Source organism: Camelina sativa, chromosome 1 (assembly GCF_030686135.1).
Source record: "Camelina sativa cultivar CO46 ecotype springtype chromosome 1, ASM3068613v1".
NCBI lineage: Eukaryota > Viridiplantae > Streptophyta > Magnoliopsida > Brassicales > Brassicaceae > Camelina > Camelina sativa.
The window spans coordinates 6,763,606-6,790,325 of NC_141880.1; the positions used below are offsets into that span (position 1 = coordinate 6,763,606).

General features: G+C 34.3%; 5 protein-coding genes and 1 non-coding gene across 6 annotated transcripts; 5 read left to right on the forward strand and 1 right to left on the reverse strand.

Moving 5' to 3' along the window:
• Positions 1-376: 376 nt before the first annotated feature.
• Positions 377-1,300, forward strand: LOC104781240 (uncharacterized). The gene has a single exon (XM_010505856.3). It carries the CDS (start codon positions 542-544, stop codon positions 1,169-1,171), a length of 630 nt encoding a protein of 209 aa, XP_010504158.2. The 5' UTR covers positions 377-541; the 3' UTR covers positions 1,172-1,300.
• An 8,158-nt stretch (positions 1,301-9,458) lies between these two features.
• On the forward strand, positions 9,459-17,032 carry LOC104781248 (ABC transporter G family member 29-like). Its single transcript, XM_087452811.1, has 19 exons — positions 9,459-10,043; positions 10,448-10,657; positions 10,736-10,820; positions 10,907-11,066; positions 11,148-11,278; positions 11,849-11,939; positions 12,059-12,360; positions 12,698-13,296; positions 13,381-13,541; positions 13,640-13,749; positions 13,854-14,007; positions 14,217-14,383; positions 14,462-14,794; positions 14,879-15,253; positions 15,339-15,472; positions 15,548-15,775; positions 15,863-16,034; positions 16,134-16,388; positions 16,492-17,032. Exons 8-19 carry the CDS (start codon positions 12,938-12,940, stop codon positions 16,762-16,764), a joined length of 2,721 nt encoding a protein of 906 aa, XP_087308937.1. The 5' UTR covers positions 9,459-10,043; positions 10,448-10,657; positions 10,736-10,820; positions 10,907-11,066; positions 11,148-11,278; positions 11,849-11,939; positions 12,059-12,360; positions 12,698-12,937; the 3' UTR covers positions 16,765-17,032.
• On the forward strand, positions 9,733-12,429 carry LOC147949613 (ABC transporter G family member 29-like). Its single transcript, XM_087509670.1, has 7 exons — positions 9,733-10,043; positions 10,448-10,657; positions 10,736-10,820; positions 10,907-11,066; positions 11,148-11,278; positions 11,849-11,939; positions 12,254-12,429. The coding sequence occupies exons 1-7, from the start codon at positions 9,733-9,735 to the stop codon at positions 12,427-12,429; spliced, it is 1,164 nt and encodes a 387-aa protein (XP_087365796.1).
• On the reverse strand, positions 10,164-10,245 carry TRNAS-UGA (transfer RNA serine (anticodon UGA)). Its single transcript has one exon. It is a non-coding gene; the product is annotated as a tRNA-Ser (tRNA).
• Positions 17,033-17,651: 619 nt separating the features above from the next.
• On the forward strand, positions 17,652-19,928 carry LOC104781253 (transcription factor MYBS3). Its single transcript, XM_010505881.3, has 3 exons — positions 17,652-18,326; positions 18,763-18,974; positions 19,070-19,928. The coding sequence occupies exons 1-3, from the start codon at positions 17,936-17,938 to the stop codon at positions 19,628-19,630; spliced, it is 1,164 nt and encodes a 387-aa protein (XP_010504183.1). The 5' UTR covers positions 17,652-17,935; the 3' UTR covers positions 19,631-19,928.
• A 4,813-nt stretch (positions 19,929-24,741) lies between these two features.
• On the forward strand, positions 24,742-26,271 carry LOC104781263 (histidine-containing phosphotransfer protein 4-like). The gene is made up of 6 exons (XM_010505892.3): positions 24,742-24,886; positions 25,009-25,139; positions 25,219-25,287; positions 25,573-25,644; positions 25,833-25,905; positions 26,039-26,271. Exons 1-6 carry the CDS (start codon positions 24,842-24,844, stop codon positions 26,084-26,086), a joined length of 438 nt encoding a protein of 145 aa, XP_010504194.1. The 5' UTR covers positions 24,742-24,841; the 3' UTR covers positions 26,087-26,271.
• Positions 26,272-26,720: the final 449 nt, after the last annotated feature.

Here is a 26,720-nt window from a genome sequence, read left to right on the forward strand (position 1 = left end):
TTGCACCAATGGTAACTATCTGGTGAAGGATTTAAACTTTTAAGACAAAGTAGAAAGTTAAGTATACATATAAAGATAAAAGGTTTAGCCACAGTGGCTAGCAATCCTTTTCAAAAATAAAAAGATGTAGTTGTAAAGGCGTAGTACATACCATCATAGTAGAAGGCCAAGTCATCTTAAAAAACACCCGCACTAGTTAAATTTATTTTATATAGAAAAGCACGACCTAATATCCATATATAGATGGCTATAATACATAGTGCAATCTAAAGTACAACTAAAGTTAATAGAAGAATTCAAAAATTTCTTCTTCCTTTTCCATTATCTGGGTTATTAAACCCCTAAAGCTAAATTAACTACATAAATAAAATGATTGTGTAGTGTTCCACGTTTAAGTACTTCTTTTGCTGAAAAGTCTGCCTCTTTCTCTCTTCTTTATAAATCCCACACACATTGATCCTTAGTCCATAAGCAAATATCAAAGCCAAAAAAAAAAAAAAAAAACAATAATCTCATTCTTTCTCTCTCTATCATTCTAAAGATGGAGAAGAATATACCAATAAGCAAGAAGCTATGGAACATCGTACGTTTTGTCATGTACATGTTACACAAAGGCATTTCTAAGCAAAAGCTCCTCGCTGACTTTAACGCCACTCTCAAACGAGGCAAGAATCTCATGTTCCACAACCGCCGTCGCGTCCCAGCAGCCTCAACTGTCACGTCGTCCCAGCCGCGGAAAGAATACGAGTTTAGCTGCAGCGACACTCCTAACTACTCATTCCCGTTTAACATTGCCGCCTTCAAGAAAAAGAGTCACCACAACAGCCTCTTCTCTTGTGGCCATGCGCCACCGACCCTCGACGACGACAGTTCCGCCTCCAGAGCCGTCCTTGAGCTGCTGAACGGCGCCGGAGATCATGACCAGCAGGGAAGTACCACGCCGGGGGCTTTGTCCATTGAGGCCTTGACGGCGCTATCCCCTTACTTGCCAGGTTTTGGACGGAGTAGTCCGTCAGTGAGGCCTTTACGGGTAACGGACTCACCGTTTCCGCTACGGGAAGATGGTGACGTGACTAACGAACATGTTGACAAAGCAGCGGATGCGTTTATAAAGAAGTTTTACAAGAACTTGAATCAGCAGAAGAAGATGATTGAGTACTCACCTAATTAATATTTTCTCTTTTTGGCTGATTTAGTTCCGAAATTGTAATAATATTCTTGGTTGGAGGGCATGGGGATTATTTTCTCATTTCTTGTTAAAAATCAGATCATCATGAATAAATTTTTATTCGGGTGACCATTTTCTACATTCATTAAGAAAATGTAATGGATTGTTAAAGAGTATGTTCTTTGAATGCAAATTGCTGAGAAAAAATGCATTCTAATAGTTAAAAAATTTGGAAAAAAAAAACTTGGAAACATTGATAGTTAACAATCGCATAAATTGGTGCTGCAGGCAAAGGCAGTTCTAGAATATGACACAACTAAAAGTTGCTGTGGTTGAATTAGAAAAAAAAAGAGAGGTGGAATAGCCGGAGTATAGTACGTACAAACTATTGCGTGTTCGAGAGAGATCATGGAAATGAATAGTAGTAGTACTACGTACGGAGAAATGACTTATAAGAGGAACATGTACATGTCATAGGCCTCCCGTCGATTGTGTCTCATCTTAGAAATTCACGAAGATAAAAAGGTGGCTTTCACCAAAAAACAATATCCTAAATAATGCTTTCTTCGAGCAATTGTCATGAACTCATGTCTCATGATGTGAACTGAAAAATCAAACCACTTAAGGACGAATATCAATGCTCATGTCAAATTCCTATAAGCTAATCCCGATCAATGTACTTTCCCATCTTAGAAATTTGCAGCCATCAATACCATTATCTATTATATATATTATTACATGCAAGTATAAAAATGTCTTTTCTCTTATCTAGAATAATTGAATGGGATACGCATCGTAAGCAATAATATAATCGTGCATGTATATAAGAAGAAAACAACAACTTTTATCTGAAAAGAAGAAGAAAAAACTCGGTTGTACATCGTAAAAGCCGTCAAGGACCAATGCGAGCAAGCTGTTTGGCTCTTTCCTTAAAGCAAAAGAAAAGAAAAAGTCACTTTTTCTCTTCTTTCCAATTTTTTTTTTTGCTTTAGTTTTCTTTTTCTCCACTTGTTAGTTGTTATATGAAACTCTCTTCTTTGTGTTTCACTAGTTTGAACTCTTTTAGTCATAAAACAACAAACTCTGCCACAATCAACCAAAAGCCAATGAGTCAAATAAAATTTTCTTTTTATGAGTGAAAGTGACTATTGTAATTCAATCTCTTTTGATTTCCAAAGTTAAGGAAAACCAAATGGAAAGCAGATTTTTTTTTTTTGATAACTGTTAATTATATTACCAAAAGGAACTTGAGGTTTACAAAAACTTAATTAGAAACTATAACCCAAAAAAAAAAAAAAAAGCTATAGGTTACAAGTTATATAGTTAAACTAGACTATTAGTCCAATGTTCTTTATGAGACAGCATAGGAGAGCCATTTAGATAGCAATCATTTGCATTGTTTTGAGTATTGGTGAGCGAGCAGAATATCCCGGATTGTTCTGTCGAGAATCCGAAACAGAGTATCGACAAGTGTGGTAGATCCTCCGTGGCTGCGAGAGTTTCTTTCTTGCCAAATTAAGTAAACAGTTGCTTGGGTGACTAACTTCTTTAGAGTGGAAGGAAGAGCGTTGGAGTGTCCCATTAGCCAGTGTATCATTGTTTGCCAGTCCACGAACATGAGTTGCGGAAGTCTCAATCTCTGCAGAACCTTGTGCCAAATTTGGAGATAGAAGTTGCAGTGGAGAAACAGATGATCTCTAGTCTCTTCCCCATTAGTGCAAAGAACACATATTGGATCCAGGTTAATTCCCCAATTGGAGAGTCTCGATTTGACTGAAGGCTTGTTAAGGTTTGCGACCCAAAAAGTAAAGGAGTGTTTAGGCAGTCCACGTTTGAACCAGACTGCTTTATACCAGTCTTTGTTAATAGCTGTTGGGCGTAAAATTTCCCAAGTGATCCTCGTATTGAAGAAATCCTTTCTGTTTTCCTCTAGTCCCCAAGAGTATAAGTCCGGACCTGATGCAGCAGAAGGAGGGTTCATCGCAGAGAGAGTTGTTCTGATCGTTTGAAGTATCGGGTGTCTGGTCCTGAGAGAAGGTAGTCTCCAGCCAGACAAACTAGTACCTTGAGCAACTATTGCATCTCTTGGGATGCCCATTAGTCTTGGACCTTCTTCTCCAACTAAGTCAATCAGCGGACCTAGCTGGCTCCAGTTATCAAACCAGTAGCTTGCGGTTGTTCCATCTCCCAGTGTGCAGCCTAGAAGAGCTTTAACTAGAGGCTTCAAGGAGATTAGAGATTTCCAAATCCAAGAAGTACCCTGTCGATTTTCCGTGAGCCAATAATTGTTACACTTTAGCAGATTTGTGGAAAGCAGATTTGTGCATGTTCTTCCCTTAGTCGATATATAGAAAGTAAACTGATAGACATAATTAATTAACCATATAAGCAATTGATACAACTCTTAACTTTTGTTAGTTTAACTAACCCAACAAATTATTTATGTTTGGGACAATGTCGTAATTGAAACTGGCGGTATAGTGCTTACGTTATATGATGATGATATTTTTGTTTTAAGGTTTTGAAAGATAAATGTAATGACGTAATTCTAGATGATATACAAGTTCTTTAGCAAAAAAGAAAAAAAAATGATGTAAATATTTTTATTTGATGGTTCTGTCAGATTTTATATTTTTTTTCTTGCAATATGTGTTTGTTTACAAACCTAATTATACTTCCACTAGAATTATTCGTATCAGAAAAGCAAATGCATCAAACAAAATTTGATTTTTGATCTCATGTAACGTGACCGACGAGATAATGCGCTAACATCGCTTATCTATTTAAACTTATATAATCAATGCAATTATTAATTATATCAGGTCTTCTCGAAGAACATCTAGATGGCATAAGCTTTTGTGAGATGGGTTCCCCTTTTAGGTTTGGTTTAAAAGAAGATATGTAATGTGTAAAGTCTTGCTTCAAATGATTTAATTATATGTTCCTATTGGATTAGGGCGTACGTCTTTATTTATTATCGTACGTCTTTATTTATTATAAATATTTGTGTATCTATATAATATGTGAAATAAACTTTTTAACTTTTCATTTTAGTACGATAGTGCTGGAGTTTGATGGTTTAAACATAGTGCTTTGTATCTATATATACATTTTCACAAACATTTATGAAAAAATTCATGAAATTCTAACTTATTTACAACATTGTCATTGTATTAATTATTAATTAATAGGTTTAAGAAACTAATATTAATCAGTTTAGGAATAATAGATTCGGATCAAGAATAGAGTGACGGATCCTACTTTTCTTATTTTTAGTATCCGATTACCAACCTTTTAATTACGATATTTAATTATTTATTATTCGAATCAATCTTTATTACTAATTTCGCTCCTATTATTTAGTAATTTTACTTACCAAAATTATCTATATTTAATCATTATCATATAATATCTAATTTATTACCAATTGGGTTTAAGATATTCGATTTTAGATTATTTTAAATTTATAAATACTGTTTCACAATATTAGTTTCTTTTGTTAATATTGTGATCTAAAAAATTTTAGCAATAAATTAAAATTTTAAGTCAAAAATCAAATTATTCACTCCGAAACTGGAGGAGACTTCACAGCCGGGAACAGAACAGGCGGCGAGTCGATTTACGGGGCCAAGTTCGATGACCAGAATTTTGAGAGGAAGCACACGGGACCAGGAATCCTGTCGATGGCGAACGCCGGAGCCAACACCAAAGGATCTCAGTTCTTCATTTGCACCGTGAAGACCGATTGGCTTGATGGTAAGCATGTGGTGTTTCGGCAGGTTGTGGAAGGGTTAGACGTCGTCAAGGTCATCGAGAAGGTTGCCATCAAAGGTGTTGTCGCCGATTGTGGTCAGCTCTCTTTAGGATCCATCATCTTAGATCTCTCTCTCCCCCCCCCCCCCCCTACATATATCATATGTCTTGGTGTCTTTGCGTTTGTCGTTGTCTTATTGCTCCGTAGTAGTCATAAGTTTGGTGTCATTCTCTTCTTCGTGGGAACGGAGAGATCTTCATCTTTCCCCCCTACAGTTTGTTTGCTTGGTCACCTTACCATAATCCATAAATAATGAATGACCAACTACTACTCTTTTATCATATTCTCTCTAATGAGTAATGACTGCTTGCTTTTAATTTGCGTTATCTTGGCTTAACTGCTTATCCGTGGCCATGTTTTTTCTTATGTTCGTTTACTTATTGTTTTCTGCATTGTGTTTTTGTGTAGGATAAAATAAAGCATGAAGCGAATACTGAAATTAAAAGCACCAAATGAGTTTTCATCTTAATCAATTCTTCTAATATTTTTATTTTATTTTATTTACTACATAGATTTCTGAAATTCTAGATTTTTGATTAAATAATTATTCTTGTGAACTGTTACTGTATTTTTGTTTGACAGCTTAATTATAAAAGATCATTTTTATTAATTAGTTCATACCAAGTGAGTTTGTACGTTTTAAAAAATACAAATTAAACATTAGTTATATAAGAAATTAAACTATAAAACAATTATATATATATATAAATTAGCCCCGCGGTGTACCGCATGTTACAAGTCCTAAATACTAAAAACGGAAAATATAATGTCTCTTATTTTCTTCCGCATTTAAAATTTAAAATCTATATATATACATATATTCACAAATATAACTTTTCATATCGCCATAATTCTATTCTCAGCGATATCTATGGACTTGATCATCGGGTAGACAAAAAAGTTCAGGACAAAATTACTTTTTAAAAAACTTTTGTGAATAAAAATAAAACATTAGATATCAAATGCCAAATCCTACATTTAATATGTTACTTAATCGTCGGAGTTGACTTAACAATGACCAAATCAAATATTGCTAAAACTTAGAAACGTATAGAGAACAACTTTATCTTTGTTAGATTTGGAAATTATCTCAAAACAATCTCTTTTCTAAGTCTTATTGGACAACAATCGCGTGGGGAGTTAGGAAATCATCATATTAGGGCCAAAAAAAATTATTGAGATCAATTGTGCTTTAGAAATTTTACAAGGGTCAATTGTGCTATTTTACAAAAGTTAATTTGATTTTTTTTTTCTTTAAATTTCAAATAGATTCACTTTATATAACAATGAATTTATTTTGACCTGTGATAAACTTATTTTGGTCAATGAAAATTCAAATATTTTTCGCGTGTGAAATTGAGGATTTATATAAGTTTTTTACGGACTCACATTTTTTTTGTCATCAATTTCGAGGACTCTATTCTATGTAGTTTAATTTTATATATAAACAGCCACAGTATACGGTTGTATCGAGTTATTGCTTCAAGTGTCCGAATGCTACATTTTGAACATAATCACACATCGTTGCTCTGTTGTTGCAATAACTGTTTGAGAACCCTGCCATTAGATTTGCTTAGGGCATATACCTCTTACCACAAAAGACTGATGAGCACCGGCATTATGACCTTCTCCCTGTTTAGAAAAGATTACTGGTTCCTCTCGCGTCTTCTCTACTTGTCTCAGCTGCGCCCTCAAGTACCCCTTTTGCTACTCTGCTTTAGTTGTTTTGAGACTGGATGTCCCAGGAAAATCGGCATTATGATCTTCTCTCAAAGGAGAGAAGATTACCGAAGCTTTCCTATTCCTCCCTACATAACCTTCTTGTGTCCTGAATGGTACCAAGTACAAACCAAAAAAGATAGGATTTATGTTCTCCCTTGGCAAAGTCTGAAGAATATCGGCATTATGACCACAGTTCATAGAAGTGTGGTTACCGAAACCTTCTCAAGAAAGCCATGCTCAACCTCAACCCTTCAATCACCCTCCTCCTTGTCAATGAACCAATCAAATCATTGTGTCTCTTGGCTATGGAAACCCTCTCAACGTCCCAATGTCATACTGATATGGACCACTTACCACATCTTCACCTTTTCTGTGAATGTGACGTCGATGCACCTTGAGCTAGCTTGCGATTTGATACTCTGCTCAAATCCTCAACACCTCTTGGCCATGACTGTCGACTTCTCTATCTTTAAGTTTAAGTTTGTCTGCTTATGTGTTTTACCAAGCCTTGTCTTTGAAAACTCTCAACTTTGTAATCTTATTTACTTGGTACGATTGAATGAAAAGATAATTTATTTGCAAAAAAAATTAAAAAAAAAAAAACTCAACTAAGCCTCTATATATTCTTTGGGCCTCATAATCGTATTTCTTTGAGCCAGCTTAAGCCTCAAATTTAAAACTTGGTAGTTAATTAAAGGAACTCCTGTGTAGGAAATAAAGAAACAAATTTATTCAAACTTAAACGTCCAGATGACGAATCTGTGACATTACGATTTAAAGTGAAAATAAAAAAGTGAAGTAAAAGTAGTTCATGTTGGTGTTATGTCCGTGAACGGCCGAGGCCACATAGACACTAATTTCAAACTCTTTTGACCTTTGAGACTGACAAGTTTGGTTTATTGTGTTCGACGCGAAACACGTTGCACAGACTTAAGTTGGTGAATGGTGAGTGCAAATCCCATCATACCAACTAATATAAAATTATATCATCAATGATACTCTAACGTTCAAACTTCAAAATCCAATATCAATCTTATAAAATTATTAAAAGAAAGAATCGAAGCCAATGTCAATCTACTAGTGTTTAAAATAAAAGAAATAATATGTAGACTATATACACCTATATATAGTTAGCTTTGATTAATCAATATTGGAGTGACCATGTCCGGATCAGTTTATCAGTAGTATCCTAGCGAGTGTTTATGATAAAGAATGTTAACTTTGCAAAATACATGACATAAAAAAGAAAGAATTGACACACATGACATATCTAGAAGTCACGAAAGGAGAGAAGGCGAAACACAAACCAAATGGTGGTAACTGGTAAGCGGTAAATCAATAGTTGGTAATTAGTATTCTATTAGCTTGCCAAGGTTGGTAGTAGTAATTGATTCTTTTTTGGCTCGAAACGTTAATTTTGCCATTTAAATTATTATATAGCGCTTGCAAAGTTGCGCTATAATTTGACTTTCTTATTTGATGAGCAAATCGTAAGGTAACGCTCTAAAGTTTAAACGATTTACATAGGTAAATTAGTACATTTATTTTTAAAATTTATAATAGATGACATTTTTTTTTCTTGTTAGACTCTGAAATATTACCAACAACGATTATGTCGTATTTGACTCTAAAAATGTTGTTGCTAAAAAAAACACTTTTGATATCTCTAGTGTTTTACTTGAACTCAAAACTTTTTTTGTAACAACACTTTTTTGTTTTGTTTACAATTATTATAAGAACACTAATAAATTCTGTATGCGGTGTCATATATTTTACTATTAATAACTATATACATCTTTGGTCATACACGTTGTTTCGTAAAAATAAGAATTTTATAAATTTTTACTAGTTGACTTGTATAATAATTTGGCAAAACATATTTTGAAAATATTATACTTATTCCATGTTTATCCACTAATTCGTAATATAATTAATAATGTTTTATTTTGTGTAGTTATTGTATTGATTGTGTCTATATATATATATATACTGTTCTTTTAGATATGTAATTTGAAAAACTTACAGTAGTTTCATAGTTTTAATTGTAAGAAAATATTTTATTTTCTTAAATTGTTACCTTAATTGTTGTCTAATTGTTTTCTCAAAATTCTTTTCTACTACTCTAATAAAATAGATTGCTCTATCATTTACTGCATAAAATCCAATATATATATATATATATAATTATTTTGGAAAAGTTAAAGATTTTCAGCTTTCATGTTACAAGTACAATTAGTTGGTTATCTAATTCTTCATGAAATAATGTTATCTTCCTTGAGATATCATATTTACTCACCCTTAACAGAACCAAGCTGGTCACCAAATCCATCTTATGTAGTGGTGCATGGCAGGCATATCGGAAACCAAGCTGGTCACCAAATACAGCAGTTTTACCTTTCTCTCTCCATATATATATATAAACAATTAGGAAATAAGTTTGGAGTTTAGTTTTAGATCTTTATTATTACTCCATCCCCTATAAGTCTTAGTTGGTTTATACATAAAGTAAAATATAATATATCAAAAACATTTTTTTTTATCTACAGAAAATTCAAGTTCCACTTGTCAAGTTGTCATGGCAATTAACACAAGGCATCGAATGTCTTACAAACTAAAGTGTAACAAGATCCATACTTAATTACCAAAAAAGAAACGTTCTTCACTTTTAAAACCAAAAACTAAAAACATTACATATATTAAACATTTAAATTAATTGTATTTAGCAGTCGCGGATTTATTACTTTTGTTAAAGAAACGAGTATGTGTGTATAGTTTAAGGAAAATCCCATATATAGTAAATGAAAATTCCCTAGTTCACCAGATTTCGTAAGATAATCTTTCTTTAACAAAACAAAGATAACTAGTACACATGTCCTTGCTCTCACCCACTCAACCCTCAGATTCCTCACGCTTTCTTTTTGTTTTTCCGAAATTTTTTCTTTGGCTACCAAATCAAAAAACTACATTAACAAACAAACCCTTCTCCTCTCTCTTGCCAATTCCCAAATCCTCCAACAACAAAAAAAAAATGGAGACGTTGTCGAGAAGCCTAAGTAGGAGCTTGGGAGAGTTGTTAGCAAGTCATAGTAATAGCCATTTCTCAAGGAGAAGCGGTTCAACGAGCAACGACCACGACGAGGAAGCTCTTAAATGGGCAGCTCTCGAGAAACTTCCAACCTTCACTCGTCTTCGTACCACTATCATTCATCCTCATGAAGATCTCGTCGACGTCACCAAGCTTGGAGTCGATGATCGCCAGAAGTTCATCGATTCTATCTTCAAAGTCACCGAGGAAGACAACGAGAAGTTCTTGAAAAAGTTCAAGAACCGAATCGACAGGTATTAATTATTATTCTAGATTTTTGTGCGACTGACTGTTACATGCAACCAATCTATTAGCATTTTTTTTTTTTTTGATAATTAAAATTTGGTTTGAGTTGAGAAAAATAAAAAATATTACGTCGACAGCAGGGTTCGAACCTGCGCGGGCGAAGCCCAATAGATTTCAAGTCTATCTCCTTAACCACTCGGACATATCGACTGTTTGTTAAACTTAACGACTTCAAATTTATTACGAAAAGTGTTCCGATTTTTTTTTCTCTCTAATACATGCAAAGTCCTTAACTCTTTAAAAAAAAAAAAAAAATCTTATTGCAACAAAAAGTATTCTTGTGATGTAAAATCCTGTTTTTGGAAATTTTACTTTTTACTTCTTAATGTGATGTTCCTATCATTTATGGCAGGGTGCGAATAAAGCTACCCACAGTGGAAGTGAGATTCGAGAAAGTAACGATAGAGGCGAATTGTCACATAGGAAAAAGGGCTCTTCCCACATTACCTAACGTTGCTTTAAACATTGCAGAGAGAGGTCTTCGTTTGCTTGGTTTTAACTTTACAGAAACCACTAAAGTCACTATCCTTAGAGACGTCTCCGGTATTATCAAACCTTCAAGGTAACTGGAAACTTCAAAATTTGCTTTTACATGAATTTCGATGTTGATTATAATGTATGGTTTTGGTGGTTTTTGCAGAATGACACTTTTATTAGGTCCGCCATCATCAGGGAAAACAACTCTTTTATTGGCGTTAGCTGGAAAACTAGACCCAAGCTTAAAGGTTAATTAATACACATATGATTAATTACAAATAATACTAATAAAAAGGGGAGTTGAATTAGTAATGCGATTAACGAAAATGGACAGGTCACAGGAAGTGTAACGTACAATGGGCATGGATTAAACGAGTTTGTGCCGCAGAAAACATCAGCATACATAAGCCAAAACGATGTTCATATTGGAGTCATGACTGTCCAAGAAACTCTTGACTTTTCTGCTAGATGCCAAGGAGTTGGCACTAGATACGGTAATTGTCATTTTAAATGCTTATGATATTTATATAATCGATTTTATCAAATTAAGAAAAAACTTGGTTGTGATCATATAGATTTGTTAAGTGAGCTGGTGAGGAGAGAGAAGGAAGCAGGGATATTGCCGGAACCGGAAGTGGATCTCTTCATGAAGTCCATCGCAGCTGGTGATGTCAAGAGCAGTCTCATCACAGACTACACTCTCAGAGTAATGATTTCACCTTCAACAGATAGTGCGATTTTTTTCGAAAATAGTATATAGATCTAAATATGTCAAATGATATAGCTAGGGTGCAACTGTCGAGTATTTTTTTTTTTTTTGGTTTTTGCATGATTTCATAAGTTCTTAACTAAGAAATTTGAATCCTTCTAGCAAAAAGAAAAAAAGGAAAATAGCAGCTACAAAATATGGGTTAAAGAGTTTAATCAAGTATATATTTTTGTGAAATGATATGGTATTTGTCTTTACCAAAATATCTTTGATCCCACTAACAAGTAGAGATATATTATAAAAAAACAACAACAACTTAGAAGATAGGTGCATGTATTGATAACACAATCAGAGAGATATATAGAAAGTCTTTCCATCTAAAAAGTCCAACTCACGCCATGAGTGGATACACATTCACCTACTCCCAAGTCCCAACTTTTCACCTAAAAGTCATTTGACTCTTTTCATTTTTGACTGAACAACCCCAATAGTAAACATTTTAGTCTAATTTGGTTTGACAAATTGGGGTAACTATTGGATCTTTTTTTTCTTTTTTTAATTCTTCAGATATTAGGACTTGACATATGCAAAGATACGGTGGTCGGAGATGAGATGGTTAGAGGAATCTCTGGTGGTCAAAAGAAAAGAGTCACAACAGGTTCCCTTTAACTTTCTATGTTCTTCAACTACTCCCATATCCATGTTAACTCCATGAGCCGCGAGTCACACGATTAGAACTTATTTTCTTTTCCTTCAAAAAAAAAAAAAACAAAACAGGAGAGATGATAGTGGGACCAACAAAGACATTATTCATGGACGAGATATCGACAGGTCTTGACAGTTCAACAACGTACCAAATAGTGAAATGCCTTCAAGAAGTTGTTCGGTTCACGGACGCAACGGTTCTCATGTCCTTATTATAACCAGCTCCTGAAACGTTCGAACTTTTCGATGATATCATTCTATTGTCAGAGGGCCAGATCGTGTACCAAGGTCCACGTGATCATGTTCTTGCCTTCTTCGAGACTTGCGGTTTCAAGTGTCCTGACCGCAAAGGCACTGCAGATTTCTTGCAAGAGGTCTATATCTTATCTATTAAAAAAATTATTACTTCACCTAGAATTGATAGTGAACTTTTACTTAACTAGGTGATGCACAATTCATATGGTTTTGGTTAAAATTTAGTATTGATGTTAATTCATGGGATTAATTTTACATTTGCTGTTTAATTGAAGATAATGATCCTATTTTTTATATTTATTAAAAATAAATTGGATAAATAAAGGGATAGTGAAATTTTATTTATGATTCTATATTACTAAATTCTACATCTATACAGTCGTTTGCCAAAAGAACCCTAATTTTAATCATTACTATTGAAGAAAATCTATCTGATCCACTTGCCTTGGTAATCAGGTAACGTCAAGGAAAGACCAAGAACAGTATTGGGCAGACACGACGAAACCATACAGTTACATTCCAGTCTCGGAATTCTCCAAACGGTTCAGAACCTTCCATGTCGGAGCCAATCTTGAAAAAGATCTGTCCGTCCCCTACGACAGATTCAAATCACACCCTGCTTCTCTCGTCTTTAACAAACACTCTGTTCCCAAATCTCAACTCTTCAAGATCTGTTGGGACAGAGAACTGCTTCTCATGAAACGTAACTCTTTCTTCTACGTTACTAAGACCGTTCAGATTATTATTGTGGCCTTGATTGCGTCCACAGTGTACCTGAGGACGGAGATGGGGACAAAGAACGAGAGTGATGGAGCCGTCTACATCGGTGCGTTGATGTTCTCCATGATCGTCAACTTGTTTAATGGATTCGCGGAGCTTGCTTTGATGATTCAAAGACTTCCCGTGTTCTACAAGCAACGAGACCTTTTGTTTCACCCTCCTTGGACCTTCACTCTCCCAACAGTTATCCTAGGGATTCCTATCTCCATCTTTGAATCCGTTGTTTGGGTTTCCATTACGTATTACTTGATCGGATTTTCTCCAGAACTCAGCAGGTGAAGATGGTTCTTGAACCCGCAACAAGTTACATTGTCAACTTAAACAAGTTACACTATCAACTTAATTTCTGTTCTTTTCAGGTTCTTGAAGCATTTGTTGGTGATATTTCTGACACAGCAGATGGCTGGTTCTATATTTCGATTCAGTGCGGCAGTTTGCAGATCGATGATTCTTGCTAATACTGGAGGAGCTCTAGTTGTTATGCTCCTCTTCTTGCTTGGAGGGTTCGTTGTTCCTAAAGGTTATATTACATACATACCTTATACCTTTAAAATAACAGTAACATGCAAAATGATTTCTAAAAATATGCAGTTCTTATGTTTTGATGATGGTTAACAGGTGACCTTCCTATATGGTGGAAATGGGCTTACTGGGTTTCACCAATGGCTTACACTTACGACGCTTTAACAGTAAATGAAATGTTGGCTCCTAGATGGATGAATCAACCGGTAAACTCCAACCTATCTTTCTGCCAATATGTCTCTTATATCACTTCTTCCTTTTTAGTCTAATGATTAATCACGCAACGCCTTTTTACTTAATTTCCTTGCAGTCTTCTGATAACTCAACGACGCTAGGGTTGGCTGTTCTTGAGATATTCGATATTTTCACGGATCCAAACTGGTATTGGATCGGGGTAGGAGTCATTCTCATGTTTGTGGTTCTGTTCAACATCCTTGTTACCTTCGCTCTGGCATATCTAAACCGTAAGTACACTTATATCGATTGATTATTTTGATCATAATGATCTATTAGAATCACATATCTACAATAACCTGAGACCTAAATATAGTACATAACAAACATGGGGAAATTCACTCATAGCTTATTAAATTGGTTATGGTATGGAAGCACATGAATGTGACATTTCTTTTCGTTTCTTCCTACCCTGACATTACGTTTATTGGTACGCTAGCACTTGACAAACCACAAGCCGCCATTTCAAAAGAAAATGCAGAAGAAAACGGAGCAGAGAATGGCTCAAAGAGTAACAACGTTTATGCGAAAAGAGGAATGGTTCTACCTTTTACCCCTCTCACAATGTCTTTTGATAATGTCAACTACTACGTCGACATGCCTAAGGTAACACCAAATCCAAAAGACTAAAGTAAGTGTGTTTATACAAAAACATAATGATATAAAACCCCTAAAAAAAAACAGGAAATGAAGGAACAAGGAGTTTCCAAGGATAAGCTTCAGCTGCTAAGGGAAGTGACAGGGGTCTTTAGGCCAGGGGTATTAACAGCTTTGATGGGAGTAAGTGGAGCTGGTAAGACAACTTTAATGGATGTTTTGGCAGGCCGTAAAACTGGTGGATACATCGAAGGAGACATCAGAATCTCCGGTTTCCCTAAAAGACAAGAAACCTTTGCAAGAATCTCTGGTTATTGTGAACAGAACGATATCCACTCACCGCAAGTCACTGTCAAAGAGTCTCTCATGTACTCTGCTTTCCTTCGTCTCCCAAAAGAAGTCACTAAAGATGAGAAATTAGTAATTACTTCTTCTTTTAAACTTCACACATCATTTGAGATATATCTCAAGCCAAAGGCTTAACACATAAGCTGACTTTTGTAGAGATTTGTGGATGAAGTGATGGATCTAGTAGAGCTAGAGAGTCTAAAAGATGCGATTGTGGGGCTTCCAGGGATCACAGGGTTATCGACAGAGCAGAGGAAGAGACTTACAATCGCAGTGGAATTAGTGTCGAATCCATCCATAATCTTCATGGATGAGCCGACCTCTGGTCTTGACGCGAGGGCTGCAGCTATTGTGATGAGGACAGTGAGGAACACTGTTGACACCGGAAGAACTGTGGTCTGCACAATCCACCAACCTAGCATTGATATCTTTGAAGCTTTTGATGAACTTCTTCTTATGAAGAGAGGAGGACAAGTTATTTATGCTGGTCCTTTAGGTCAAAACTCTCACAAGATTATCGAATATTTCCAGGTCAGATTCTACATTTAGTTTGTTAAGACTTTGATATTAAACTGTTAAGAACTTTCCTGATCAGTAATCTTTTGAGAAACCGCAGGCCATTCACGGAGTTCCAAAAATTAAGGAGAAGTATAATCCGGCGACATGGATGCTAGAAGTGAGCTCAATGGCTGCAGAAGCAAAACTTGAGATAGATTTTGCTGAGCATTACAATACATCATCCTTATATCAGTAAGTTAAACCTAATCTTCAAAGCTAAGATTCATCCAAAACACTTATACTCAATTAGAATTGTTCTTGGTGTAGACAAAACAAGAATCTTGTAAAGGAACTAAGCACACCACCACAAGGAGCAAGAGATCTCTATTTCTCTACGCAGTTTTCACAATCATCTTTGGGACAATTCAAATCTTGTTTGTGGAAGCAGTGGATAACTTATTGGAGAACTCCTGATTACAATCTAGCAAGATTTTTCTTTACATTGGTCTCAGCTCTTATGATCGGTTCAATTTTTTGGAAAGTTGGCACAAAAAGGTTTGTGATCAGCGACTTGAGTGAATCAATCCAGTATCAGAGTTCATACTTACATTGAATCTATATAATTTTTATTTTCACAAACAGGGACAATGCAAATGATCTTACAAAGGTTATTGGAGCAATGTACGCTGCGGTTTTATTCGTGGGCATAAATAATTCTTCATCTGTCCAACCGCTAATAGCAGTGGAGCGAACTGTATTCTATAGAGAAAGAGCTGCTGAAATGTACTCTGCTTTACCTTATGCCCTAGCGCAGGTGAGTTTAAACTATAACCGTTTTAGGTATACTTGGCCAACAAGAAATCTTGACGAGTAGTAAAGTAGTCTCTAACTTAAACTTTTTTAATGGTTTCAGGTGGTATGTGAAATACCGTATGTGCTGCTCCAAACTACATATTATACACTAATTATATACGCAATGCTCTGTTTCGAATGGAAACTCGCCAAATTCTTTTGGTTTTTCTTCGTTTCATTCTTCTCCTTCCTCTACTTCACATACTATGGGATGATGACAGTTGCTCTCACCCCCAACCAGCAAGTCGCAGCCGTTTTTGCTGGAGCTTTCTACGGGCTTTTCAACCTATTTTCTGGTTTTGTCATCCCTAGACCGGTTAGTTTTGGTTACGTTTCTGGCAAGAAAGCTTAAAACCCTAAGGGCTTTTCTTTTTTTTATAAAAATTCTATCATAACTTAAGTTTATTTTTCTCCTGCAGAGAATTCCGAAATGGTGGGTATGGTATTACTGGATATGTCCAGTGGCTTGGACGGTGTACGGTTTGATTGTTTCGCAGTACGGTGACGTGGAGGATACGATTAAAGTTCCGGGTATGACAACTGATCCGACGATAAAGTGGTACATTGAAAACAACTATGGATACGACGCAGATTTCATGGTCCCGGTTGCTACCGTGTTAGTTGGCTTCGCTCTGTTTTTTGCCTTTATGTTTGCTTTCGGCATAAGAACGCTCAATTTCCAACAACGGTAGAGTGTAGTAGTCGCCGGACAGGTTTGGCGTGAAGGAAAAAATGAAGTAAAAATAGAGTTTATGGATATACCATATAATAGTTTGTGATTGATGCTCTATTGACTGTAAAGTGTACAATATATAACACAATAGAATCTGGGGGAGAATATACAACATATATACAGGGACGAGAGAATGAGTGATAATTAACTTAAGCTCTAAACTTCATGTATCCTAACAGTTAAAAACATTAATCATAACAACGATGAGCTTGTTTAGGTTTGTGTAAGTGTGTTTGTTTTAAATCGTTTTTGCTTCCACGTCTGCCTTGGGCATAAAAATGTTAAACTTCAAACATAATGAAAGTCAAATGCGTTTGTTTTAATCTTGTGGATGTATACTTCTTTTAAGATTTGTGAACGAAAAAAATAGTTAATTAATTATGACAAGGATAAGTTATGAAAGCTTTTTTTTGTTCAAATCTCAATCACATTTTCGTACCTAATTAAAGTAACTACACATAATAATATGTGTGTATACTAATATCAAAATCTCTTTAAATATAAACCACTTGTCTCATCGTCATATTCAAAACGTGTTATCTTGTAAGACCACGTGCTTCTTCTTCTTAGATAGATCGCGTAACAAGTGGATTGAAATCAAAACATTAGTTTATTGGTGAGTTTCGGGACAGATTTAGGTTTTAAACAATATTATCCTCACATCTTTAAATTTTCATATTATTTGTCGGTACCATTGTTTCTATTTTTTAAAATTATCCTCTATAAATAATAAAATAAATAAATAAAGTCTGTTGTTTGTCATCTTAATACAAAAAAAAAAAAAAAAAAAAAAATTCCAGGTAAGATAAAAAGGATAAATAAAAGCTTATAATAGTAATTAAAAACGCGAATTCAACGTACGATCCAGCACAATCCTCTCATCTTTTGAAACACAAAATACCGAAACTACCCTTGACTTCTTCTTTTTTCCATAAGAAATCAAAACCAAGTCTTTTCCCATGGTTGCAAATTATCTCTATCTTAAAATAAAATAAAATCTGCATTGAATTCAATTCGTGTATACTTCACAAAAAAAAAAAAAAAAAAACAAACAAACTTGTTTTCAAGAAAGCATTTATTACCAAAAAGGTTCTCTCTTTGTTTTTGTTTGATTGTGTGTTTTTGTGCGAATGACTCGTCGGTGTTCGCATTGTAGCAACAATGGACACAACTCACGCACGTGTCCAACGCGTGGCACGTGCGGTGGTGGTGGTGGAGGTGGAGGAGGAGGGTCTTGTTCCTCCTCGGCGGTGAAGCTGTTTGGTGTGAGGTTAACGGATGGTTCGATTATTAAAAAGAGTGCGAGTATGGGTAATCTATCTGCATTGGCTGTTGCTGCGGCTGTTGCGACTACGCACCACCGTTTATCTCCGTCGTCTCCGTTAGCGACGTCTAATCATAACGAGTCACCGTTATCGGATCATGCCCGATACTCTGGTTTGCATCATAATGAAGGGTACTTATCTGATGATCCTGCTCATGGTTCTGGTTCTAGTCACCGTCGTGGAGAGAGGAAGCGAGGTAAAAAAGGACACGACTTTACGTTTTTGAAATCTTTTCTATTTTTGTAATCCGTTGTTGTTAATGTGAAAGTCTGATTGCAAAGTTTTGAATTTTTGTAATTGAAATTGCTCTAAAGGTTTATGCTTTAAGGAATTGGTAGTGGTTAATGGTTATTGAAGGAATTGAAATGGTTGTAGGTGTAACCGGTTAGTGGAATTGTTGGATTAATTTAGTTTCTTATGTTGGTCTTAGATGGGTTGCCTCATTGGTGGGTGGATCATATTGTTGAACTTCTAAGTCTATGGTCATTCTGTTTTTTGTTATTCATCAAAATACTTAATTTATGAATTGGAAAAGTCATGATACATCTGCTTAGTTAGTCTATGGTCATTACTCATTATGTGGTTGGTTATTAAATGTGATGTATATTGTTATATTGGGGTTACTACTATAGGTATTCCTTGGACTGAGGAAGAACACAGGCTATTCTTAGTAGGTCTTCAGAAACTTGGGAAAGGAGATTGGCGTGGTATTTCAAGAAACTATGTAACTTCAAGAACTCCTACACAAGTGGCTAGTCATGCTCAAAAGTATTTCATTCGCCATACAAGTTCCAGCCGCAGGAAAAGACGGTCTAGCCTCTTTGACATGGTTACTGATGAAATGGTTTGCATCAATCATCTCTTTATGATTTTCTGTTATTTCTAGTATTTGGGAAACTTGTATATTGAGTGTGTCTCCTCTGTTTTGCTGCCTTTTAGGTAACGGATTCATCGCCAACACAAGAAGACCAAACCGTAAACCGTTCTTCTCCAAGCAAGGAGCTTGAGAACAAAAGTTACCTTCCTTCACTAGAGCTCTCACTCAATAATACCACGGAACCTGAAGCGGTCATAGCCAAGGCGCCACCACAGGAACAGCCTGAAGAAGCTATTGAACCATCGAACGGGGTTTCACCAATGCTAGTCCCGGGAGGTTTCTTTCCTCCTTGTTTTCCAGTCACTTACACGATTTGGCTCCCTGCGACTTCCACATCACTTCAGGGAACAGAACATGTTTTAGAAGCTGAGACTTCTTCTCAGCAGCATCAGGTCCTAAAACCAAAACCTGGATTTGCTAAAGAACGAGTGAACATGGACGAGCTGGTTGGTATGTCTCAGCTTAGCATAGGAATGGGGACAAGACATGAAACTGAAACTTCTCCCTCTGCTTCCCCGCTATCATTGAAACTAGAGCCCTCAAGGCCATCGGCGTTTCACTCAAATGGCTCGGTGAATGGTGCGGGTTTGAGTAAAGGCAACAGCGCGATCCAGGCTATATGAGATATCTAATGTTGTTGTGTTAAGGAATGAAGAAGACCGGATTAAAGCAGAGGATGTTCCTGATTTGAGGACGAAACAAACCAAGCTTTGAGCCATTAGAGAGACAGAACAAGTACTTACTTCTTACCAAAGAAAAAAACACAGAGCAAACTGTAACAACAGACTTACCAAACAGTCAAAACACATTTCTCAGCATCACGTCATACTTACATAAGATAAGCGTAACTTACGATACTATCCCTGATTTTAATGTTTATGGCATCCTTATTAATTATTTTAGAGATTAGACAATAAGAAATGTTACAAATCATAAATTTATTGCTACCGTTCAACCATATCTACTGTTAAATGTTCGACTCGAACATTAAAATGGATATAAGCAGAAAAGAAAGAGACTCAAAAAAGGTAAGAGTATTTGTTCTTTGGTGTGAAGCTGCTTTCAGCAATGGAAGCACAAATCAAATCAGGAGTAGAGAATCAATGCTGTGTTGGGAATAATTTCAAGAAAATGAAAAGGGAACCTAAAGTCGAATTTTGTAAATGATTGCAGTTCAGCCCCCATATAAGTTCCTAAAAATATTCCAAACGAGTCACTCTCTAATGCTAAAATAGTAAAAATGTGTCAACATTTGTCCAAATGTGTGTATTCACATTTGTTATCAGAAAAATAAAATAAAAATGTGTGAATATTATCTTCATACCTTTAAATATGTTCCTTTCTTGTGCTTCAATCTACCGTCTCTTTCGCTTCTCTAACGACTAGTACGGCTCTTGTATCAGGATTATTCTTGTAATTATTTTCCGGTTTGAATGGATCCAACTTATATCAATCGCCGGTTGTGTCACCCAGTTATATTGGTAGAAGCGTTTGAGGTGGCCATTTACACCTAACTGGCTAACTCTATAGAATTCCAAATCATTGTTGTATGTATGGCCGCACAAGCACTTGGCAACAAAGTTCTTAGTTCTTTAAAATTTAAGAAAACTACTTGAAGTTAGTTAGACCACATATTTTAGTACTTTAACATTATAGAGTCTTGTGTGACCATGAATGCATGAGTTATTATTCAATAGTACTAGAAAGAGATATTTTTAACACTATAGTTTGATCTCTGTTTTACCATAAATTAAGCCTTTATAAATGATAGTAAATGGTGGCCGGTAGGAGCCTAAATTATGTTTAACTAAGCTTTTCTTTTTTTCTTTTTTTGTTCACCAATGTTTAGCTAAGCTAAGTCTTTTTTTTTTTTTGAGAAAAAGGGTTAGCTAAGCTAAGTCCTAAATTATGTTTAACTAAGTTTCTTGGGTTCTAGAGACTAAACGACCACTATACTCTAAATGGACTTCTATGGAAAATATCCTCTAACGTAAAGGTAAGGTGGTCTTTAGGAATGATAAGGAACTAAGACATCTACTTTAATATCTTGGGTACCAATTGCCTTGTTCTAAATAAGCCACCAAGGATATCTTAGAGTTCCAACCTCACTCAAATTATACTAAAAATTATAAGAACAATGCCAAAAATCGTGTTCCTAGAAGAATTTGTCATCTCTTATCTATATGTAAATCAAATACTCTAAAAAATGGTCAAACGTCCTTTATTATGATGGTTTCTTGTCACCAGTTTTGATTGTAAAACAGTAATGAAATTTGTTTGCTATGGTTGCCGTGGTTGTACAGCCTCATCTACACAAACAAATATTCAAACTTCTTCGCATGCAGTGGCCATTATGTTAGCAATATAGCACCATTTAAAAAAAAAAATCTTTGCACCTGTGACATTTATACTCAAAAAAAATTGTAAAACTGTCAACCACGACAGCTACTCAAAACTTGATAGTATTTTTTAGTTGGGATGAGTAAATGAAATTGGATATTATTAACATGTTATGTCGGAAGACGGTTCCCTATGATTTAATGTAAACTCGGGTCTATATTTTATTTTGTTTTTACTTTTATGATTATGATTAGTCGTTATCGGCCGATTTATTTGGTTTTTAAATAATTGTATAGGATTATAGCTTTTTCGGATTGAGGGGAATCATGTTCATAATATCGCCGAGGTGTAATTATTCATGAAGGTGATAGAGGATAAAAATAAATGTTTTTAGCATATACTTTATTTAACGGGGTGATAGATGATTGAAGTTACGTCTTTCAAATTATTGGATATTGTTTGAGAAGAATGTTTTTAATTGAGTAATCTGCATAATTATAAGAAAAACTCTTTTCGTGTCGACATTTGTGAACTTTTAACGAGTCATCTTCAATCAGGAGCCAATCAACATTGTGCCCTCTACGAAATACTTAGTTCAAATTCGGTGCTAATAGCTACTTGTTATAACTTTAGTAGCACAAATTCTCGCATCATGTCTATCAAACAAAAAAATTTCAAGACAAACTTTCCGAAGAATATCTATATATCATTTTAAAAATCAATTAAACATGTATTAATCTTTCAATCATAGGAACTAATTAATAGTGGAACAAGCTAACCTACTAAAGAATCAGAAGACTGATTTTGTCTTCTTTATGGGTATAAGCTATTGACCTACCCTAACCCTATCGTCTATTACTCCATTTCCTAATACTCAATTCCTCATATTTTCTCCCAACGAGAGGTGCATGACAGATAAAGAGGTCAAGATAACAATAAGAGTACCCTTAAAGCTTATAAATAGACAAAACTTCATTTAAAAAAAATAATTCTTTTCTTTTAATAACTAAGATGTGATCGTTTTTAGAAATTTACAGTGATTGATGTTTTCAATAATTAAAATGGCATATGCATCAATCCAACTATCCAAACAAAAATTAAATAATTGTCATGAAATTCATCAGCATTTATTAGAAGTTTATCTTGCACTATGATAAAAACAAAAGTAAAAAAAAAATGACATTAGATTTAAATACCAAAGGTAAGTTAGATATGATCACTTGTCTTTTTATGATGTTAAACCTAACAAGCTTTTGCATGATTTTTCTTTCTAATTTTTTGGGTACAAAGTATTTGTTGTTAGAGAGGAAGGTCGGAATTAAGGAGAATAATCGAGATGAGACATCAAGCAATAATAAAAACTTATATTCTAAACCCACTTCCACCCAAAAATATGTACTAGACAAGTCTCTTTATGTGAGATTGGTTTGGTGGGCGGAGGAATAAATAAAGCTGAAGTTTTCTGTACATGATCAATCTCTCTCTCTCTCTCTTGTGTAATTCGATATATCTCACGATGCTTGTCTGAGAGATAGAGAGAGAAGGAACAAATCATGCTGTAATGATAAAAAAGATCTTTTATGTCTTTGTGTCAATCATTTAGATCACAATTGTTATGTTCTCTGCTTTTGGTTCAGTTTTTTCCTTTTTAGATACTTGTTCCTTGTTTCCAATAACAGAAATTTATGGTTTATTATTACTCGTTGGACATATGTATCTTATTCCCTCTCTCTTTCTTTGTTTTTTGTTTTTTTTTTTCGGTTTGGCGTATCTCCTCATATCCTCCATTAGTTTTATTTAGCAACTGTTTTAACAAAATAGAAGTAGGAAACGCACGCATCCGCACAAGCACTAGCCTCTCTTTGGCACAGCACACCTTCTCACCAGCACACACCTTCACCTTCATTATTGTTTTGTCAAATGGTAAAGAAATTTTGGAATTCACACAATAAAATTTGTAGTGCCCAAGAGTTGTGTAATACACCCAATAAAATCAACTTATCGTTATATTTTATATACAAAAATATACTAGTATGTGTTCAAAAAAAAATATAACTAGTAGTAGAATTTTTTTTTCTTATAATATAATTAACTTTTCTTAATTAGCTGAATTTATATGATATTTTTCTTTTAACATCAACTTTATCCGATATAAAACTTGATAAGAAATTTAAAACTTGCATAATTATGTGTACTATATATATATATATGTAGATGTCCATTTAGTTTAAGAGAATATGAAAATAATAAAAACATGAAACTGACAGATATATATATATATATATATATATATATTTGGTCATATCCATGTTCACTGATTTATTATTTTTCTAGCTAAAAATTATTTGAAATAAAGTAATCAATTCTACCATAATAATGTTTGTTACAATGCGAGTTCCACTTTTTTTCTTTCAGAAATAAACCATTCTTTCTTATTGTCCAATTTTATTCATATTTAGGTTTCTTTCCAGAAATAAACTACTACGGAAATCAAAACCTTAAAAACTACCCAACATATTATATTGATATTAAAAAAACTTTGTGAAAACATGTATTAAATATTCAGTAATTAATCAAGACGGAAACGGTCATTTGATTTGTTGAGAATATATTTCTCTTGAACTGTATACCATTATTAAATTAGAACTTTTCTTTTTCACTTTCAGAAAAATTCTTGTCCAAATTCATTTTATTAGTATATATTTTGCTGCCATTTCCAAAGTTGTGTTCGTACAGCAGCAACGTTTAGCTTTTGGGTTATAATTCGAAATTTACCTGTTTCTATGATGTAAGTATTAAAATAATAGTATTAGATATATTCCGCTATTCGCCATTCATGAGATCCTTTGATTAATTTATTGAGATTTGAAGCATTTCAATCATTTTTTTGGGGCAATATCGATCATCCACAGTAGTTTGTTTATATTCATCATGTACACTACTAGTAATAAATAAACAACGTATATTGATGAATTCACTTTTTTTTTTTTTGGGCAACTTATATTGATGAATTCACTAATATATTGAAATCTCATGCATTTTCAAAACTTAAAACATAAAAATTACTATAAAATACAAATATATAATAACTTGTACTGAGACATATTTCATTAGATATATTACACCTACGATATGCAATTAAATATAAATAAAAATATGTTGAGAAATGCATATATTTGTTAACGAAATAAGCTGATAAAACCGAATACACGTTTCCTTTTTCTATATTTTCGAAGTATGAGAATACATAATTCATGTTCCTTACGTTGCAGGTTCCCATCATTTTTATAAATATTCTCTTCTCTTTTCTACTTTCTCTTTTTTGATGTGTAATATAAAATTATTTTATATTCTATCTTTCCCCTATATATATCTCAGATGTCCACCGTTTCATTATTGCATTGCCACACGAATTACGTAAGATAAAAACGAATTATTAGTTTGGGCGATTTCTCACTTAGTTATTGTTAAGTTTTCTCAAAATTTAAACAAAAATGCAGAGGCAGGTGGCACTCATTAAGCAGTCCCTCTTTGATCAGGTTTCTTAATTTTTTTTTTCGTAGTGTTTTTGTATTTATTTATATTCTTACTAGTTATGAATTTCTTCTAAGAAAATAGAAAAATGAAAGAATCAAAGCTAATATGGGGAAAATGCATGCAGGGATATCTCGACGAACAATTCATGGAGTTAGAAGAGCTCCAAGATGATGCAAACCCTAATTTTGTTGAAGAAGTTTCCGCATTATACTTCAAAGATTCAGCTCGATTAATCAATAACATTGACCAAGCTTTGTGAGTAGTTTTTTTTTTTTAATTCCTTCTATTTTTGCGTAATTTTTTTCGCTTTTTCTAATTTATTTTTACAATGCAGGGAAAGAGGATCATTTGATTTCAACAGGCTCGATAGTTACATGCATCAGTTTAAGGGAAGCAGCACGAGGTAAAAATTTCCCTTGTAATTTTGACAAAATCAGTTACTATCCTAAGGAAAAAAACACGTAGTAGTTAGGAAAAAAATGCAAAGATTTTAGTAGTTAAAAAATGTGTTCAAGAAAAAAAGAGTGTAAAACAAAGAACATATTAAAAAAATTACGTATTTCGATTCTCATTATTATTCAATGACAAAATTTACTTGACTACAAAAAAAAAAAAAAAAATTAGGATCGTAGTTTGGAATGCTACTATTGAGTATTGACATAATGTTGTGTTTACCTTGTTTTTGTAGTATTGGGGCAAGTAAGGTGAAAGCTGAATGCACAAAGTTTAGAGAATACTGCAGAGCTGGAAATGCTGAAGGGTACGTTCGTCTTTTAACACTTACACCTGGATATGTCCATACTCCAGAGATATATGGAATACAAAGTTATGGGGTCAAACTGAAAATAAATAAAAAAACGGAAGCAATCCAATGAACCTTAAACTTGTGCCTTGTTTGATTTTCGACTCCCTAATTAGTTTTCTTTTAACTTGCCGACCGATCCACAGATGCTTGAGGACATTTCATCAACTGAAGAAAGAACACTCAACGTTGAGAAAGAAGCTTGAACATTACTTCCAGGCAAGCCACTGATCACTTAGTTATACACCTTAATGAATCACATAATCATGGGATTAAACCTACTAATCACTTTTTTCATACTACTAGTAGCTTAGTGTATTTGCTGAAGTTAATTAAGTTTTGTAATGAACAGTTGGCAAGGCAGGCGGGGCCAAAGGAGACAGCACGTAGGCCCAAGTAAAGAGAGAGAGCGAGCGAGAGAGAGAGAAATGAGGAATCGTCGTCGAATTTTGTAGAAATAATCATATATAATAAAATAGTTCCTCTTTATTTTTAGTATTTATATATTATACAATGTACGTTATTATAAAGAAGATCTTTGGGCATTTTATATTATGTATGAATAAACGGTCCAAATTTTCTCTATGTTTTCTTTATCCTTCACTGGTATTTCTTTTAAAGAGTTTATATTTACTTTTGCTTTTTATGTATAGAAAGAGTTTTTATTTACGATTACCTCGTATTCGTAGCATTTTGGTTGGCCAATAATAACGGGATACAGAAAAGTGGGGCAAAAAGAATGCATTAATCGATTCTACCATAACGAATGCATTACATTGTTGGGAAAAAAAAAATTAAATAATGCTTTACCTTATTCGGTTTGTTCTAGTCTTCTAGACAGCGTCGTCGTTCGCGACCTATATATTTTGACCTATTTTATCTCATCATGGAAGACAATTTGTAATTATAGATTAGATTCTACTAGTCTCCACTAGAACTGGTCATAAAAGGCTTAGATGCAAACTATTTAAAGTTAAAAACTACTTTGCTATACGACACCGACACTAATTATATAACAATTCTTAATTTAATTA